We start from the raw sequence: 21,347 nt of genomic DNA on the forward strand, positions 1-21,347 counted from the left end.
AGCACAAATTGAAGGTTTCTGATTTTAAACACAATAAAGATTTCCTACAGTTACCTAAGCAATAGGTCTCTTGACTCCACATAGTATCCACAGTATGATTAGTTTTCTTTCCACGGTAAGATTAAAGGGTATTGTATAATTTTTAAATAGCTAGTTACATGATAATTCTCAATTTTATGAACTGATCTTATCTAATTACAAACACCGGCAGATGGGTGATAAGAAACAGAACAGGCTAGCTTTATTGTTTTTAACCTAATGATTTTAATGGTGAAGTATTAAAACCAATATTATGTATATTTAACAATAAAATACAATTTTAGTCTTTTGATGTAACATTTTCACATTTAATTACATTTTAGATTGTTGTTTCTTTGTAATTGTTTGTAAAATTTATTAACCTGAGTGAAAACTTTTCTATACCATGTTTATTCATGTGTATATATAATCCATAAAAACTAATGGTGAATTAGTATAGAGTTACATTTGCCAATCAGTAACACTTAACAGTATTCTGAATTGTAATCACATTTACCTATTTATTATGTAAAAACTAAATCATGCACAACTGAATTTATAAGGGCTTCTGATTCACAGCTATTAATATTTTGTTCTTGTCAATGTTCCATATTCCAGAACATTTTTCACATACAACAAAACATTTTAATCGAAAACAAATTCAAATACTAAGAATGAAATGCATTTTTGTGTTATATCTTTACAGGGTCCAAGCCTGTGGAAAATATTAAGTATCAAGTCCACCGTCCTGACACACTGAGGTTCTGAGAGACTCTCACACACCAGTAGATTTTGAGAATAACCGAGGAAGTGCCTTCAGAAAACAGACCTCTCAATGGGATGAACCACTGCCAGATACTATAGCTGGTGTGGCTGACATTGGGAAATTGGTTTAAAATAGCAGGACCAGTGGAAAGCATGAGGCTCTAATCATGGCAGGACAAGAACAAGCACTCAGCTCTAAATCAATAGGGACGGTCCTCCTGAGACAATCCAGCACCTAATAGCAGGATGCATGATACAGACAGGAACTGGATGGACTTCTGGCAGGATTTCACATGGAAGCATCAGAAATCCCAAATCACAATCATGTTGTGATTTTTAAATTAATTCAGCATCATTTTAATTTTAAATTATTTCATGGACTTTAATGTGTATACGTAGAGCACCATACCACTATAATGTAATGTGCTACATGTTTAGCTTATATTTATATTTACATTTACACGTTTTTCATGGCGACTCATCTTGTTTTTACTAAATACAGTCTCTTTCTCTCTCTTCAGAGACTGGATGGTATTGAGTTACTCTCCATAATCGCTGATTTTCTTTCAGAGCCTCAACGATGTAAGGGCTTCGGGTGAAACCTCACCACTTCGTGAGGATCTACTGTTACAAGTACAGCAGGTTCGTCTGTATATTTGTCAGAATCAAGGCCCGATACATTATGATCCTTGCATCTTTTTTATTGCATTGTTGCTTTATGTACAGTTTGAGAGAGGTAGAGACTCAACCTCAGACCGGACAGACGGTGACCATCTGCCTGAAGGTTTTGTTCCAATGGCATTAGTGGCACAATGAAGAAAGCGTTCTAATAGCTTCTGAAATAAACCCCAAGTTGAAAACTAACCGCAGTATTACACTTTAAGTGTTTTTTTTTTTTAGAAGGAACAAAATATGGCCATAAAATGTAACAAAAAACATATACATGATAACAAAAATAATAAACAACATAAAATCCAGTCTATAATGATTTGCTACACAGAGACATCTGGAAGTTTCTTTTTCAGATTTTTTTTTAGATTATACTTATACATAAATGTAATTACAAAGTGGGTTTTGTTCACTTATATTTATATAATAATACTGTAAAAGTGCATAAATTTGAACAGTAAAGTATGTAGTTCATAAATTTGTTGCATTTTACAAAGCAATGGCATATTATGTGATATTCACATCATTATTTAAACTCTTAGAACAGTGTTAAAACATTTTAGTTTACCAATATCATAAAAAAATTATACAGTACAATATTGTTTCTGTATTTATGAAATTGAAAAGCATTGCACACTTATTTTAGCATGCCACTTGAAATACTTTCATCTTCTCTCGTAGCATGACCTCCCAAATCTTTGCACTTAACCTTTAATAGCCATGAGTGTTTGTTTTGCTTGTCCAAAACCATATCCTCTGTATTTTTAATGAATTTGTTGCTATTAAGTGTTTCAATAGGTCCACAAGAAGGAGGAGGTAGAAGGGGACATGGGCACAGTCATGAATCCCACTCAGTTAAAGTTACCCAGAAGAATGTTGACAGGAAGTAATGTGTACAGATGTAGTACAGGAAGGCTGAAGGGGTTGGAGAAAGTGCACAGAGAAAGTAGGATCATATCCCCATCCAGTGGCCGACTGAAATACAGCACTTTCCCCCATGCTACTTTATTATTACAGCTAATGGCCGTAATAGATGTCTTTTGACTCATTCAAAGTTCTGCAGAGAGGATTTCGATTCTGCTATGTCATTAGTTTTCAAAAGTTTTAGTGTAAAAAGTGCCTGCTTTTGGAGATCTGGGTTTTAAAATAACACTATCATAGATAGATAGATAGATAGATAGATAGATAGATAGGTAGGTAGGTAGGTAGGTAGGTAGGTAGGTTCCTGGTGATCTAAATCTGCTAATCTTTTCAATAGAGTGATCCCTGATTAGGTTCTATGGGGATCTTAAATATCATCTCAAATACCACGCAACCGATATCAGGTTCCTTGATATGCTCTATATTAAGCATTTTCCAAATGTGGATCATCGTGTTCCATTGTGTCATGTCCCCACCTCGTTTGAACTCGCTATGACAGAGAGCTAGAGATCAGTGACACTGACTCCTGTATGGGACGGAGGGATCTGATGCTGCTGCTATCCTTGGTGATGTTCAGCTCAATCCAATTAGGCTTCACCTCCGGACTGTGATGCAGCGCGCGGGGCGCACACTCCTGCTCAGTCGCTGCTCCGCCGAGCGCTGCGTTTGACAGTCTTTACGCGCAACGCTTCCCCCCTTTCAGCACGCTATCATGGCTTCGTGGCGAGAATAATCAACAGTTTCGGGGTTTCGTCCAACTTCGTCTTCGCGCTTAATTCGCGCGAGTCGTTTGTGAGATTTGGTCCATACAGAATGAAGAAGAACGACTGCCCTTTCGGCGTGGGTACCACTGACGCCTCGCTTCCCTGAGCCGATGGAGGGGGAAATAAGAGGCTAATTTACTTCTTTTGCTTGTAGAGGTAAAGGAACAAGAGGCGAACGGCGGGAAGGTAAGATTTCGCTGCTTTTATTCGCTTTGAACGAGGTCGCTTGGATAGTTTCGCGTTAGATTGCACTGTTTTCATCAAGAACTGTAAACTCCACAGATGCCAGAACACTTAACAGTTCTGCTGCTCTCAGCGTGTCCCAGCTATTTAGACTTCACTTTCAGAAATAAAGGCTCCTGAGAGAAAAATGGCTTTGCAGCTTGACGCAGATAAAGTATTTTACAACAACATTGACTTGAGTTTATATCTATCTATCTATCTATCTATCTATCTATCTATCTATATATATATATATATATATATATATATATATATATATATATATATATATATATATATATATATATATATACTTATATTTAATAGTTGTATATACAGCAAAATGGGTTCTTGATTTTCTAGTGAGAACCGCTGAAGAACCTTCGTGTAGAAGAGTGTTTGATCAGCTGTCCTGAGACAGGTGCACTGGAAAGTACAGCCTCTTCCTTCCTGATTAAGGATTAGTCTGTTCTGAACGTCCCTGAACAGCTTGAAATGCAAAGTTTGAAAGACTCAAATCGACGCGAAGTTATTTTCTTAGCGTCTGATTTGTCAGAGTCAATTTTTAGCTGTGACAAACTCGCCTCGCATCAAGATTTTTGCATTCCTCTTGACCATCGATCCCGTGCACCGCAGTTGAGCTGATATATCCTCAGAAACGAGAGTTTATAAAGTGAGTGTGTAATATGAGGGCACACCAATTTAACCTTGTAGGGATAAAGCTGCGGATCTATGTTAACGCATGCAAACTATATACAACGGGACATTATAATTTTGATACATCGCAGTGCTGCAGCATTATGTTGGCCTATATAGTTTCCTCTCTGGTTGGGAGTTTTAAATAGCCGGCTGTTACGAAGTCTTTTAAGAGCAGGAAATAGAAGCCCGCTAAATAGTCCTACCGGGATTTATCATCAAGACATTCTTAAATACTCAATCGCATTACCGTCTGTCCTCAGAGCCAAAAGTATAGCCTACTTGACATCCAAATGCTACACGAGAACAATTCATTTGTCATTGTTGAATTTACATGTTCAAGATTATGATTATGATAGATATATAGCATGCGTTAAGTTCTTAGAAAATAAATTTTTGACTGCAAACTTGAAAACAAATAATAATACAAAAACTGAATACACAGTAACTGAGTGGCAATGTCATAGTAATGTCATGTGGAATAATAATAACAATTTCTGAAAAATATTTTCGAAATGTATGTTTAGTTTTTTTATTATTATTGCTATTATTTTTTGTTGTTGTCGTTTATACATCTTTTTTTTTCTTTTTTTTTTATATTAAGAAGTTTTCTTAATGTTACTCCAAAACATGCCTCTGCATTAAAATGTCAGAATATGTTATTTAAAAACTAAAGTAAAATGCAAAAACTTAATGACCTTGACACACGGTTTTTAGTCACATGACAACAAAATGGCTTCCTGCATGTGGTTACACTACAATAACTACATATTCAAGTATTATAATATTTTAAAACAAAGTTGTTCTAGGACTTACTTTCTGTCTTTAATGATCTCTGGACAGTTACACCATCTAGACATATTATAACACTTTTTATTCGGAGCTGAGAACATGTTAGCAGAGTAGAGCTAAAGTCATATTCTGCATGAATTCATTGACCCCATTACAGCAGAACTACTGAAGCCCAGGGTCCTTGTTAAGATTCCTCCTTTCATAATCCTCTACTTTCTAAAAACTCTGTGCTTTGGAGACTTGATTTAGCCTGCAAAGTTTGTTGGTTCATTAATTTTTTTGGAGCATAAAATAGGGTCATTATAGTGTTGGAGTTCCGAATGAATTGAATTTCGTAAAATGATATTGTTATCGTATTAATGACTTTATGTAGAACACTTTTTTAATCGTATGCCTGTTCTTTATTCAAAATATTATTGAAGCCATTTTTCTGTTACATGTTAAGATGTCCTGAAATGTCTTTGATTTTCAGGTGCGACCATGGAGGGCCTTGTCTAAGGTGGATTCATCATATTACTCCTAACAGACATCCGAATTAGCATTACATTTGAGCAGAAGCAGTCATGACTGAGAGGGCAAACTTCGGAGCTCAGAGGGTCGCACGGCCACAGGGCTCACTCCCGCCAGAGCCTATCGACATTATCCGGACAAAAGCCAGATCCAGAAGAGTCCGGATCAATGTGGGTGGGCTGGTCCATGAGGTGCTATGGAGAACCCTGGACCGACTGCCACGAACCCGTCTGGGGAAACTCAGAGACTGCAATACCCATGAAACCTTAATGGAGATCTGTGACGACTACAGTTTAAATGATAACGAGTATTTCTTTGATAGGCACCCAGGTGCCTTTTCCTCCATTTTAAACTTTTACCGGACTGGCAAGCTACACATGATGGAAGAGATGTGTGCTCTGTCCTTCGGTCAGGAGCTTGACTACTGGGGCATCGATGAGATCTATCTGGAGTCGTGTTGCCAGGCAAGGTACCACCAGAAGAAGGAGCAGATGAATGAAGAGCTGAGGCGAGAGGCTGAAACTCTCAGGGAGAAGGAAGGAGATCAGGTGGAAACGGGCTGCTGTCCAGACAAAAGGCAGAAGCTGTGGGATTTGCTGGAGAAACCAAGCTCTTCTGTAGCGGCCAAGGTAGGGCCAGCAAATTTCTCACACAAACACAGTACAAAAAATCAGCGCGTATCCACACTAATAATTAATGATCTAATTATTAGCCACACTAATTTTTAATGTATGACATTTTCACTTTGTATGTTCCATTTGAGCATCTGAGAGAGAACATTAGATCAACAAACCAGCACTTACCAAAAAAAAAAAGCTGAAGAAAGTTAACCCAAATAATCAGTTTAAAGTGAATGATTAATTTGTTTTACAATGACTAGGAGCAAATTCAAGGGTGGAGTTTGGACAATTCTGAGACTGATGCCAGCAGTGATATGATGAAATATGAAACCTGAAAATGAATTTATAAATACACACCTCCCATATGCATTTCCCCGGCTGTCGTGATTGACATATTAGCCCCAGCTTTTAGGCCACAAAAGAAGAAAAGTCTTTTTTAGTTATTTATTTATTTATTTTTATATAGCTTGCTAAAGGGGAAGATTTATGCTCCTGCATGTCAGTGTGAAACTCTTTTGGCTGTATTTTCTATCAGAGATGTTTGCTATTGCTCTTTATTTATTTTATTTTTTGCTGATGTTGGGTGATGCTTCACGGATGACTGATATACGCTTGCGTTACTTAATTAGGAATGATTAAGAACGAGTCAGTAAAACATAAACACTGTCACGGTCTGTTAAATTTAAAGACGGTGCGTTAAATATCTCTCTTTGTGGATTTAAGTAAGTTTTGACTTATTATATTTACTTACACATTAGTAGATTGTCCCGATAGAAGGTTGCTAAGAATATTAAAATGCTTTTTCACAGCTGCTCGGGAGCTTTGACTCCACTCACTGCCCAGTCCCAATACACAGATCGCCTACTTCCCAGAATACAGACAGGGAAAGCAGTCAGAAGAGCCATTAGTGAAATGCTTTAATGTACAGGATTTTTTTTTCTTGCCCTTTGGCTCTCGAGAAAAGAGACTTTCCAAAGGGGTAAATAGAAGCCTTTTGAAGAAATGGAAAAAAAGCTCACAAATATGTTCATCATGAGCATTTTAATTATGATGATTAACATTCCCATTAAGTTGATTGTATGTAAAATGATTATAATTACATTTTAAACAACTTTAAAAAATGTTACGTTTAAAATATATATTAAAATCACATTAGATTCTTACATTATAACATTTGATGTTCAACATTTTAGAGCACTGCAACTAAAAGTAAAGGATTATATGATAGGTCTTAAAAAGAAGGCTGAAATAAAAGGAAAGTAAAAAAAAAAAAAAGTGAAGAGAAAAAAGACAGATGGTAATACTCATAAACGTTCCCGCTAGCCAGCTCAGTGAGCGCTAAACATTAAATTAAACTTTATCCACCTGTTTTCTTGAGCATATTTGTCAACAACTGTTACCTGACCAGAAAGGACAAGGTATATCATCTCTCTCTGATTCATTGTTTTTGACAGATTTACATTGGCATTATGTGTGGTAGTGGGACTGGGCAGGTGGAGTAGCACGTTCTGCTCTCAGAGAGGAAGATGAAGGTTGAGTCACTGCCACTATGATTTGTTGCCAGTCAATCGTTTGAGTGAGTCAGCACAAACACACAGCGTCCATTCAGCCTACACCTATTGGCTATAATGTCTGCTCTGACAGGCCAGAAGCAGCTTTGTATTGACCGAAATCACCTTCAGCTTAGTTCAGTTTATCATATCACCACTGTTCACTGGAGGGAGGTTTGAGATGGAAAAAAAAAACTGGCAGGATTGCAACGAGCCTATTTAGAAGGTATGGTAGACGTGTACTAACAATATATTGCAGTATATTAAATTACAAAGCAGTTCTCTTCAGTAAATCCCACTTTACTTTAGCTCTGAATTTTTGCATTGCTTGGGTCTGGGTTTAGGGAGGACAGTGCAATCCCCTTTACATTGCAGGGGTCCAGTCGTAATCTCCAGCATGTGAGCTGCAAGATTAATGGCAAATGGTTGCTAACCTTGTCCTCCACCTTCACTTCTGTGGGCTCAGTGGTTTGGTTATTGGACACTGCCTTTTGAGCAGGAAATGACTGGTGGGATATGGAGGAGGTATTTCCCAATGCATGTTCATGCATACTGCAGCAAGTATTACCAGTAATACTTTACTTAGACGCGTGATGTTACAGTATATATATATATATATATATATATATATATATATATATATATATATATATATATATATATATATATATATATATATATATATATATATATAAACAGACAAACGACAAAATATTTTTAAGTGTATAGTATAGAACATTTATGAACATATAGTACATAGAAAATCTAGTGCAACAAAGAATATTTATTTTTAGTTTTAAATGTCAATATATGGTTTCAAATGTCAAATTATATTGCAAAATGCACTTTGAGAAGTAAGAAAATACATCCAGCTGAAATATAAGTTTGGGGTAAATGCAATATGTAATTATTAAATATATATTAGACACACATTTTGTAAGTTAACAAAATGAAAATTTTGTAAGTTAATATATATATATATATATATATATATATATATATATATATATATATATATATATATATATATATATATAGTATGTAATTATGGTTTAACGCATTACAATTATATTAAAAAATATTTTAATATATAGATATTTGCTTTTTGGACATCTCAGCTGTAACATGCTTTGCAGAGCTAATTCATTTAATTAGTAAAATGACGATGTGTTTATCCTTTCACATACTAGCAGATAAGCTGTTAAGTTTTCTATTAAGCTCTAAAAGTTAAGATATTTGCAACTGGACAGTTGCTGGGTTGATGAAAACATAAAGTGAACAGTGGCTAGTTTAGCGGTCAGCATATACCGCTCTCTGTGAGGCAATGGAGATGTAATCTCCTTTGGTGATTTACCTAGTCTGCTCCTACAAATAGACTGAGGGCCCTGGCTTGTCTGGCTTATGGCTACAGTGTGTAATGTGGTCACGTGTTTAGCCAGAGCGGTTAATCAATTAGCGAAGGCAGTTTTCCACCCTGCGGAAGTTATTAAGAGCAGCAGGGAACATTGACTTTTTTTGCGCTGTTTCTGCTGTTTCAGAATGCAAAGACAAGCATTGTGAATCACCTGGGTAGTTCAACTTATTTGAATGAGCTTTTACTCAAGAAAAACAAAAAACGTTTTTTAGCATCTGATTTGATGTGCTGACTGAGGAGTGAGGTTTCTGGTGTATTTGGGTTTTTTGTTCTTGTTAAACTGTTGGGTTTCCCGCTGACTCTCTGCTTATCTCAGAGGACTTGTGAGGTGTACGTCCTCTCAAAAGGTCAGAGGACTCTAACCCTTTCCATCACATGGCCAGGCCGAGCTCCTTTAAAGAGCTCGTCTGTCACATCACCTTCATTTGTTTTGTAAACCTCCTGAGCCTTTAGTAAGCAATGCAAAGAGACATCATGATACAGTACAACGATGGATGAGGGTATTAGTACATCAGGAAATTATTTTGGTTGAATGTCCATCCTTATGTTCCCCTCATTTTTGATCATTTCAATTGGTAGTCAAGCTATTATTTTCAAAAAAAAAAAAAAAAAAAAAAAAAAAAAAAAATATATATATATATATATATATATATATATATATATATATATATATATATATATATATATATATATGTGTGTTTGTTTTTCATATAAATAGCAATTTTAATAGTCATACTAAAATATATTTTTACTTAAAATGTTTATAGCATTTTTATGAATCTCGAAAAGCTAAAATTGTACAAGCTAGACATCATCAGATATCCTAATCTGTGAAGAGCTGTTCACCACAGATTGTTTTGATGAGATCACTGTTCCTCAGAACTGAAATGTCTGTGGTGTGAATAATTTATGTGTATTTACAGTAATTGATCATGACATGATACTCTATGCTCTCAGCTCTGTGGACAGAGCGGAAATTCTTTGCACCAAGCACATGGATGGTAAAGGGGGAGAAAGGAAAAAAGAAGGAAAAGCTCTTTGTCTGAGGAAGTTCTGTTACTAAATAAAGAGGCCTGGGTCCTGGCTGAGACTCTAGGTGCAAGGAGATACCCGGTGAATTCCCCTCTCAGCCATCACAGCAAAAGCCATGGAGGTCAAGTAAATGTGAAGATGAGTAAAGGTTACATCCAATGCTCTTTTAAGAGTCTGTTAGATCCTATTAACTACAGTGAGATTGCATTAATCATTTTAAAACAATTCACCCTTTGTCCACTTCAGTAAAGGCATTATTTCTCAATATACTTTTAGAGTGAGGAAGGTAAATTGATCTCCTTTTATGATTATTATAGACTAAGATGAACTATTTTCATGTGAATAATGTGCTGTAAAGAGACAGATGAATGCTTAATGTGGTATGGAACTCCACTTTAATTGAATTATATTTCAGACAAAAGTAATTACATTTACAATTAAAATGTTTTCTTTTTAAACAATAGAATGCTTTGCCTGAAAGCAGACTATTACAAGTTTTTATATCACTGTAGGTAGTAAGCCTGTATATGATTTGGACAAAGTTTCCAGTTGAGTTATTAAATCCATGCGAGAGTTCAGACGAAGGTCAAAGCTATGAAATTCAAAGTTGAGATATCCTTAAACGAGAAAAGACATCTCTGAATTGAAAGTAATTGTCATGTTATGTAATCCAGTGCTTTGAAAAGGAAGGGCTGAGCTTGTGACCCAAAGGGAGCAAAGTACTGTACATAGGCCCAACGTGGGCGTTGAACAGTGGAACAAGTCCTTTAGCCTCTCTCAGCCGACTCAGACGAGTTTCCATCCCCCACAATGTCACACAATTATGTAGTTAAGCCTGAGAAACCTAAAGGGATTTATCTTTAATCGGAGTAATGAACAAACAAAATAGCTACAGTTCCGCCTTTGATTCGACTGATGGATAAAAGTCCAAGTTATAGGCATGATCTGATCCTGTAACTGAAGCTTCATTGAGGGTTAAAGTCAATTACTAATGTTGCGTGACCTGCCATCAATAACTGCTGCGCCTGTCAGTAATGTGTCTAGCATTTTTGTAGCATGTATGACCGTGTCACGTTTTTATTCTAATAGAGTTACTTGAAATATCTTTTTATTTCATTACAGCAGTAACATTATTAATGCTTTCCTTATCCGTAATCCTTAAAGTCACTGCATATAAGGCAATGTTCACAAGCAGATGTAAATATGTACAAAAAAAGTTACATGTAATAGTTTGAGTTGAGCAGTTGGAAAACTTTTAAAGGATGTCTCAAAGACGGTTATCTGCGGTGTAACAAAGCTCCTTTTGTGGTATTTAGCGAAACGCGAAGCCAATGTCAGAGGTGCACAAGAGTAGGAATCTGCCAAACAGCCACAGTTTAATGCCATGAATGCATTATAAACAAAATTATGTTTTTACATGACAAAGCTAAAACTTACTGAGGTGATTAATACCAAGACTGTTAGAAGAATCTGTTTATATCAGAATAATCAATGGGAATATTAAGACCATAAATTAAATCTAGAGTTATTAAAATGCCGAATGTTTAACAAATATCATCAGATGACAAATGCAGTGATATTTTTGATGATCTTGTTTTTAAAGGACCGATGCTTTGAAGGGCATGTAATAATGGAAGATTTCCTCCTGTCTTTTCATGTTATAATCTATATTGACTTTTGGGTCAGTGATCAAGTAATTGGATTCTTTTTCATTGTTATGTGTCTCAGTTGAGGTCATTACTGTGTAATATATACATACAAAGATAATAGATAACTTTAAATTAATATATATACACAGAGAGATAGTACATGATTATTCTTTATATATATATATATATATATATATATATATATATATATATATATATATATATATATATATATATATATATATATAAGCAGAAAGCCAGGTTTTGTATGAGCAGATCAGATCTCATGCTGTTGTGCTAATGATGCTCTTTCTTAGGCAATCTGTGTGCTATTCATACAGTGTGACAACAAAATGCATGCTATTAGCTCCACCTACCCAACCCACAAGAGCTAAAACCCTGCCACGGGCAGGAGCACTGCCAGTCTTGTAGGATAAGACTTAGAGTTTTATCCTCTGAGCTCAACCTCACCTTGAACCCAGTTGTGACTTCCGTTCTGTGAACTGCTTTTTTTGTGGGGGACAAATGTCGGACAAATCTTGTGGATCTAGTATGAGGACAGATATCTTAGATTGTGTTAAAAATAGTCAGTGGCAGTTGGACAGACTGAATAGCAGGCTGTACACTGTGTTTAAGTAGAGGTTGCCTGCCTACCCCACTTGTGCGGCTGAATATTTTGCATGCGAGTAAGTGGTAGGCTGAGGGCTAGCCTGTAAATCACAAGCAGTCATCAGGGCCACATTATTGACTAATCACTATAATCACGACCCCCTGCTTCCTCCCACCCCCGCGCATGCAAAGACACTGTCAAACACAGAGTAGTCATCTTACTATCTTATAGCTCAGCTGGTTTCATGCGTGTCGGAGCCCCGATTCGTTTCGCGTTATAGGGGACCTGGATAGTGTGTCTCTTACTCAGCAAAAGCTACTTGACAAATGTGGGAGCTAAGCTCCAAATTAACCTGTCCTATAAAAAAACACACAATCAAACAGATCCCATGACACTGCTTTATAAATAACCCTTCAGTATCGATCAAGACATTCTTGGGTTTCCAGACACAGTTTCTTCTTCCTCTCATGGCTGTAATGATAACAATGTTCTCCAGAAATAATTTAACCTTCACTTCCTCTCAGGAAGAGAGGTGTCTTCTGGGACGCTTTGTTTAGAGTTTTACACTGCTTTACAGTTGAAACATTTAAATGATGACTGAAAGCATCCTGTTTATTTAAATTTTGAAGAAGGTGCTCCTCAAGTAGTTCAACGGAGAGAAAAAAAACTGCCTATCAAGCAATAGATGCCAAAGTTGTTCGTGCAAACAACACTCTTCACCCTAGAAGAGCTGAAAGCTTGGGCTGTTGTAATTGTTTCTGAAAGAATACATTACTGAGTCATTTGAGCAGCCGACCAAGGTTCGCAGATAAAAGAAGATGGATTTAACACTTTAACTCCTGAATCACAGGCTGTTAGCTGGATTAGTGGTTTGTAGAGTGAAGGAGCTGTCCATGGTGCTGCTCTCAAACATGAATCAGCGTTTCCAAATCTTCATTAGTTCTTTCCAAAAAAATGTTTCATGTTTCTGTTTTCCTGGTCTTTGACTCGCTTGAACCTTCCACTTTTTAAAATACAGGTAAATCCACCTCATCCCGAAGATTAAAAGGCAAATCCTCATGTTCGGCCAGATTGCTTTCAGTAAACAGTTTTTCCATATATATGTTTTTTTTTTTTTTGTGTGATTATTTTCAGATCCTTGGTTCAGTGCCAAGATAATAATTCTGTGGACAGTGTATTTGAATGAGAAAACTCAGCCAGGTGTTTTTCAGCTTAAAAGTCAGATGTTCCAAGAAACAAAGCAGCTCAACTCCACACAGATACCTAAACCAGACCTATTTAATTTCACCCTGTCTTTATATCATGTACATTATTGGTTTTTCAGTCTCTTGGAATTGTTCATATTCTATATCAGATGCTGCAACTCCATGAAAGGGGGTAAAAGATCATGTAAAATTATACATTGAAGACAAATATGTATTTTCTGTGTTTGTTATATGGTTTCAATGCAATTCTCGATTCTAGTCTATAGCACCATCTTCTGGTCAGAAGTTTCTGAGCAAATGAAATTGTCTCTACTTTCATGTCTCTTGAATTACTCTGTATAGATTTACTCTCATTTCATACAAATGCAACTGTGTCGCAGTTAAATTGTAGAGAAAATTACTTAATGTTAATCTAATATTGTTGCTCTGTTTATCTTTTTGCCAGTAGTTTTGTACATAATTTCATGTCAAACTACACTAGAAAAAAATTTCACTGAAAAACTTTTTTTGCTTTTTCAGAGAAATTGCTAGTAAATTTCCGAATGACCAATAAATGGCAAATAACGCATTGATTTATACTTTTTTTACGATGGATTTATTTATTTGTCAAATAGTAATCATTTTGGGTTTACTTTAAGATAATATTGGTTCCAATCTCATTTGTACAGTTTTGAGAGTACTTCTATTTATTTTTATTTAATGACATTATTAACAGTATTAGCTGCCACAAATAAATCTGATTCAAAAGGTTTCAAAAAGTTTGTGTAATATAAAGGTCATTCATATATAAATATGAGATAAAAATTTTTAGACTTATTTTTGAGATTTATTGTTAAAATTCGTAACATTCTTTGGTGTCCATGAAAAAAACCATGCCAGTGCTTCTGAATGCCATAGACTCAAAGAACATCAACGCACTTCATCCTTTAAGAAACACATTAAACAAATGTAAACAAAAGACTTTGTGACATCAGCAAGGTAGTATCTAAGACAGAATTAAATTAGGGTTAGGTGACTTGAAGGATCTCTCGGTGCTTCCTGTGCTTCCCTATACACATAAGCCGTGGCCCAATGCCAGAAATCTCCTTGTGTTGAGATCACTGCCCATGTAATCACGTTTATACAGATCCACAGATGAGGACAGTTAACTAATCCTCCTGCCTCTCTCCTTCAGTACTTAACGCTCCTGTCTCTCCTGTGTTGAGAACAAATACAGCCCTACTGCATGTGTCAGCAGAGGCATTAAACAGAGGCCCATATGACGTACCTGGATATAAATGTTTTTCCCAGAACCTCAGTGAAACTGATTAATGACCTGACCACAGCGACACATCAGGCTGGGAATTCATGTCCTTCAAACTTAAAGTCACCATAAAGTCAGAAAACTGCTTTGATCTTACTGCGGTTCTATCAGCTGGTATGGGTCTAACACAGCTGATAATAGCAGGGAGATTGATGTTTTTAGAAAATTTTATAGCAGTAAACGGGTAGCGTGTATAGCACAGTACAGCAGTCAACATTTGAAGCAGTTTGAAACCTTTCATCAAAGCTGTCATAAACCTAAACCAAAATGGACAAGTATCCACTTCAAATGTTGACTATATTAAATTCTTTTTCACTAGTTGCATGCGATGTTTATTTGGTTTATTTTAAGGTACAAGATGACAAAATTATCATTTAAAAGTCAATACAATGCGATTTTACTGTATTTTACAGCAGCAGGATTTATCAAAAAAGGCAACATGTACACTTTTTACAGTAAAACAGCATTAAAACCTTGTTAAATATTATAAATGAAAGTCCTTTTATGCTCTTTTTTGTGTATTTTTGTACTGTAGTGAAAAATGTTTACATACAGTCCACATAGTCCTTTGTAAAAAATTAGCATTTTCCGACTAGAAAATTAAAAAATCGTGCACAGTGCATTTCAGATGGATGGTATATAACGTGTCCTGTGGAGTTACCTCAGTAACCCTCTCCCCAGGGATTAAAATCAGCTCTTTTTTACTCTTATCTTCGTGGGTACCTCAACCTCTGACCGGACTTTAGGTCTCTTGGTCACAGCCAGGCGCTACTCAACTCTACCTGGCGGGGACAATCCCTGCGTCATGCGATGGCAATTACAGGCTCCCTGGGAGCTATTCAGAGTCCTTTCCTCATACTTCTACCGCATTACACAATGTCAAACACCTCTATAGCAGCAACACACGCATTCATTTGTGCCTCCCTGTTGACCCCGACACCATTCTGGCTCATCGGTTGTTTAACATGCTCTAGCAACACTCAATACTTGGGTAATCAATGCCGACCAAGCACTCTGTTTTACTACACAAATGACACTGATGCAGCAAGCAAGTGACACTGTTTAGATGCTTTAGTTTGTTCTTTCCTCGCACTGCATCACTGAAGCCCTCACCAAGACTCTTGAATTAACCTTCTCTATAAACTCGCACTGAAAAAGCGTAACGTTATTGTTGTAATCAGAACACTGTGACATTTTTCACTCATGTTTAAGAACCTATGGACCTTGCGAAAGTGTTCACATTGTCATCTGTGTGGGAGGACATTTCAGGATAATTGTAATAGGATTGAGTTTCTATCTATAGTAAGGATATAGAAAGGTTAGGAGCAGTTACTCAGTCTTTCCCCTCCCCCCACAAGGGAAGAATCAACCTGTAATCTCTTTAGTTTTCCTTAAACATTGTAACATTAAGCATTCTAATATAGAATATCGGGCTGGAGAATTGTGTCACAGTGCTTATAAATGAGTGAAAACATCCATTCCTTAGTTCATCAATGTTTTGAACATTTGGGAATGGGCGTAATATGTCTTGATATTCGCCTGTGGTGTGATTAATTCTGGTGTAATATCATGAAGTTGAAAAAAATGTGCTCAATATTTAGAAGTGTGTTATGACATCTCTTTCATAATGGTATTTGCGCCAGTCACAATGACAGGATCGTGTCAAGGTCAGCTGTTTTATTCTCCCCCCAGGATCATTATTAATCCCCTCTTAATGCAGTTCCAGTGAATGAGTAACAGTTTCTCAATTTGTTGCTCAATGTCTTGTGTGGTGCGTTATAGTTTGTTACATCTTTGAGGATGACATTTTAATTTATATGGACACAATGTCAGCACAGTAGTCTAAATGAGTTCCCTAAAATTCTAACTTAAAATATATAAAGTATAAACTTTAATATGCAAATGTGTGAAAGCAAAAAAAGTATGAAAAGTAATTAAATGGGAAGCTAGAGAGCTTGAAAAACCATTTCATGTCATTAAAGGATTTTCTCATTTTAAGGCATGCTAAGGCTCAATATCTGAAACATCTGTTAATCAAAGCCTTTTTTGTTGTTGTTTAAAACGAAGAAACTCAAGTAGTGCCTTTTCCGAAAGTATGATTAAGACAGTTTTTAAAATTGAGAAATGGCAGTAACATAACATGGTGTTTAAAAATGTGATCACAAATAGGTCAGACTTCACGCCTAGCTGGAAAGCATTCACGGACATTGCAAACGTTTTGCATTGTTAATGCTTGTTTTTTTTTTTTATTGTTTTTTTTAGAACGTGATGTTTCCTCTCTCTTTAATGCAGCAAACAGGAAAATTGATTTGATGAAATGCAATATAATAGCCAGACAAGTAACTCGGTCTGATCAGGGTTATTTGATTACCTTGCAAGAAGATTTAGATAACCTCACGAGACAACCTCCATATTCTAACAAAGTAGCTGATCAATAAGTGCTTGTCAAAGCCATTTGTGAATTGATGCACAGGAGGATGCAGATCACATTATCCTAATAAGGATGAGGGCACAGTCTCTTTCACTCTCTCATTTTGTTTGCTCTTAGTCCCATTTCCTTTGCTTTTTTATTTTTATTATTGTTATTATCATATATTCCAAGAATTGTCACTTTTTTTTTTTTTTTTTTACATTTAATAGCTGTAACACTATTTTTACAATTACAAAACTGCTATTTAGGTTATTTTGATTTCAAATTAAGTGCCTACACTGATTCTAGCTTACGTAGCACTTTATATTTTTATATGTGCGAATTTACATATTTACTGAATGACTATACAGTATGTTCAGAGTTTGTATATGGAGTAAATGATGTTACATCACTAAACTCTCTCCTCTTTTTGTTTTTGTTTTTTTTTGCAGATTCTGGCCATAATATCAATTCTGTTCATCATCCTTTCAACCATTGCACTGTCACTGAACACCTTGCCTGAGTTACAAGTGATTGATGAATTCGGACAATCCAACGACAACCCGAACCTGGCGCACGTTGAAGCCGTTTGCATCGCCTGGTTCACTATGGAGTACCTTCTCCGCTTTTTGTCTTCTCCCAACAAGTGGAAGTTCTTCAAAGGGCCACTCAATGTGATTGATCTGCTGGCTATCCTTCCTTACTACGTCACAATATTCCTCACAGAATCCAACAAGAGTGTCCTGCAGTTTCAGAACGTGCGCAGGGTAGTTCAGATCTTCCGGATCATGAGAATCCTGAGAATTCTGAAACTTGCGAGACACTCGACTGGTCTCCAGTCTCTTGGGTTCACGCTGAGAAGAAGCTATAATGAACTCGGACTGCTGATATTGTTTTTAGCCATGGGCATCATGATCTTCTCCAGTCTGGTGTTCTTTGCTGAGAAAGATGAAGATGCTACGAAATTCACCAGTATTCCTGCTTCATTCTGGTGGGCAACGATTACTATGACAACTGTAGGTTATGGGGATATCTATCCCCAAACCCTTCTGGGAAAAATAGTGGGCGGTCTCTGTTGCATCGCTGGCGTGTTAGTGATCGCTCTGCCCATTCCCATTATTGTGAACAACTTCTCTGAGTTCTACAAAGAACAGAAGCGACAAGAAAAGGCTATCAAACGAAGAGAAGCACTTGAGAGGGCTAAGAGGAACGGAAGCATTGTGTCGATGAACTTGAAAGACGCCTTCGCTCGCAACATGGAACTATTGGATGTCGTGATAGAAAAGAACGAGGAGAAGGGTGCAGACAATCATCTTTCACCCAGTCGCTGGAACTATCAGAAGAACCCAAACTCTGACTCGGTCTCCAAAGGCTACGACACAAAATATCAAGAAATAGGTCAGCTGGCTTCTCCAGAACGACTATTCAAACCTACTTCAAGCCCTCAACGTTTGAACGCGAAATCCCTGGAGCAAATGTATAACCAGATGACGGCCGCCTCGTCCATGAGCAGCAGCGGACCTTCGGCTTCCAAAGTGAGTACTATTGTAAAAGAAGAAGAGATGGAGATGAAGGTAGTGCAGCGCGAACAGCGGCACAAAGAGAGACCCGTCACTGAAATAAGAAGCCTGTCCAGCGTTGACAGTTTTGCCAGCTGTGCCACAGACATCAGTGAGGTAGAGAGAAGCGCGCTACTGCCTAATTTTGCAGCACAGATGAGGCATCCGCGTGCTCCTCCGCCGCTCGACCTCAGCCAGATCACTTCCCTGGAGAAACGGGCTCCTGAGAAAGCAAAGCAGCCCGCCATCATCAAAGAGGGCCTCTACGAGTTTGTTCAGTGCAAGTCGGACAGCAGCACCATGTCGCAGGGCGAGGAGAACCAAAGCTTTGATCCGAGCGGTGAGAACGTGAGAAGCCCTCCACGAGGAAACCAAGTCAGAATCAAAGGACTCAAAGTGAACTTCACTGAAACTGCAGACGACGGGGCTTCCAACTTACACTTAGTCGTGACGGATGACGCGGCCACACTGACACCAAAGCTACCGGTATCTGATCCATTACTTCTGCCGGGTTCTCCTCGGCACAGTCCCAGATCTCCAGGGAAAGGCTTTGAAGGTGAAGCAGCCACCAGCTCTCCAGGTTTTAGCCTGTCATCTTCCGATAGCCAAAGAGGGAGAAACCACATCGATAGAGCCGCCGTTACTCCCACCTCCCCTAAAAGTGCACAAAATTGTGCTTCTGCCGCAGTTGGTGCCATCGGAGAAGACAACATTCAAAGTGGACAGAAGGTGGACAACCACCTCCTTTCACCTGATATTCTCAAGTCTTCAGGGGAGGGAGGTCGCTCACCACCGTGTGAAACTAGCATGTGATGTGACGGGTTGCATCACAGAACGAATGCATCAAAGTATGTGGACAGAAAGAGGCATACTGATGTAGTGAAGAGGATTTTCTTTTGTCTTTCTTCGACACTATCGGACTGCATAGCCGCAGAGATTGACTTTATGATCCTGAGAGAGGAGGTCTGCTCTCAACTTCAAAAGCTTAGAGATATTCATACAGAGGGAGGACATTAAAAAACAAATCATACTCTTATTCTATCATTATTTTGTAACAGTACAACCCTCCATGTGAAGGATTAGTTAGCTGAATCATATATCTTTCAAATCATAGGCTGATTCAGACAACTGTGATAAGATACCACAAATTGTTCTTTGTAATTTACAGCCCACTGAGAAAATGTAGCGCGTTCACATTTTTTAAGACTAACCACTGTAACATTTTTGTTTAATAGTTCTGACCAAAGTGCTACCAGTGTAAATTGGCAGTCAGCATTTAACTTGAAATAATATTTTTGACCAAAATATGCCTTCATTTGATATTATTCTTCAGTGGTCATTAATGAAGCAACACAAAGTTTGCAGTTCTCTCTGCAAATGTGGATCAATTCAAATTCCGTCGTTTTTTTCTTTTACCGTCCCTTTGAGAAAGTAATAGAAATGGAAAACGTACCAAAATATAACATGTCGTTCTACTAAATATTCTGATATCTATATGAGCATGTCTGTTTCAGCGAAACACAGGTTCAAGTGTTTCCATTTGCATCACTTTATAGTTGAGCCATAGTCTACTTAGAATGCATACATTCTTGAAATAAATAGTTTAGCACGGTTACTGCGGTGGTGACTCTCCACATCAGTGAATTTTGGGAAACTGTATGGAAAGGTCATTGTTTTTAAATTGCCTTCAATTCAGAATCAGCTTAGGGAAACCCATGACGGCCATAGTAAATCAACTATGCCCTCTGCTGGATGAAGGAAACGGCACTTTATTTCTACGAGACGTCAGCTCGACAAGATGGGAATATTGTACATCAACGAATGTCATTTTAACGTTCCTCTCGAGGTGCAATACAAGGTCATTGGATGTCAACAGCTCAATGCAGCAGAACCTTGAGTGTATGATTTGTATATTAACTGTACATTCAAGACATTATCGGCTACATCCATTTAGTGTTTAGAAACACAGGTACACAAGTTGTGATGTCAATCGTATTTAAGTGATTTTTAAAATAAATCTAGGCAGGAACACAAACCCTGCTTTAAGTATTCAAATCGGTGCCTTTTCATAAACAGTCATTTATGAGAAGGCGTTAAGATCTTTGGTTTGGTTCAGACAAGTATGTACAGAAAGTCCTAATTTTTATAGAGTAAAATATGCAAATATAATTGAGTTCTCAGGTTTTTTTTAATGTAATCTTGAAAGCCCTAATGTTTCTGTATGTGAAATTGTTTGCGGTTATGAAATCAAAAGGTGATGGAACAGAACACTGAACATAACTAAAGCGCTGCATGATCATCTACTTGCACAAGCACTGAGCAGATTTAATACAACTTGACTATTGTATGTACATTCCAATTTCATTTCTGCATATATATATTTTTTTCATTAAGTTCGGATCCTAGTTGATATATCAATGTGATATTGTTTATAGTTGTACATCTTTTCTTTGAAATAGTGACTGCATTGTTCCAGATAACTAGAACAACCATTAAACAATAAATGTTTGTACAGGACACTATGAGCACATTCTTTACAAAGTTAAAACATCCGTAGGTCTCTAACCTCATCCTTACACGGTTTAAAGGTTGAGATGCTTCATTAGATGTGATGAGGGCACACAGATGTAGCATCTTT

At 37.1% G+C, this 21,347-nt stretch overlaps 1 protein-coding gene across 1 annotated transcript; it reads left to right on the forward strand.

The window, feature by feature from the left end:
* The first annotated feature begins 2,700 nt into the window (after positions 1-2,700).
* Positions 2,701-21,226, forward strand: kcnb2a (potassium voltage-gated channel subfamily B member 2a). The gene is made up of 3 exons (XM_043216903.1): positions 2,701-3,323; positions 5,320-5,986; positions 17,603-21,226. The coding sequence occupies exons 2-3, from the start codon at positions 5,411-5,413 to the stop codon at positions 19,520-19,522; spliced, it is 2,496 nt and encodes an 831-aa protein (XP_043072838.1). The 5' UTR covers positions 2,701-3,323; positions 5,320-5,410; the 3' UTR covers positions 19,523-21,226.
* Positions 21,227-21,347: the final 121 nt, after the last annotated feature.

Source organism: Puntigrus tetrazona, chromosome 2 (assembly GCF_018831695.1).
Source record: "Puntigrus tetrazona isolate hp1 chromosome 2, ASM1883169v1, whole genome shotgun sequence".
Lineage (NCBI taxonomy): Eukaryota > Metazoa > Chordata > Actinopteri > Cypriniformes > Cyprinidae > Puntigrus > Puntigrus tetrazona.

Excerpts from the sequence above, each read along its gene's own strand:
- kcnb2a (XM_043216903.1), top strand. The coding sequence starts at position 5,411 with ATGACTGAGAGGGCAAACTTCGGAGCTCAGAGGGTCGCACGGCCACAG. Across the intron at positions 5,987-17,602 it reads GCTCTTCTGTAGCGGCCAAG|ATTCTGGCCATAATATCAAT; the intron begins GTAGGGCCAGCA and ends TTTTTTTTGCAG.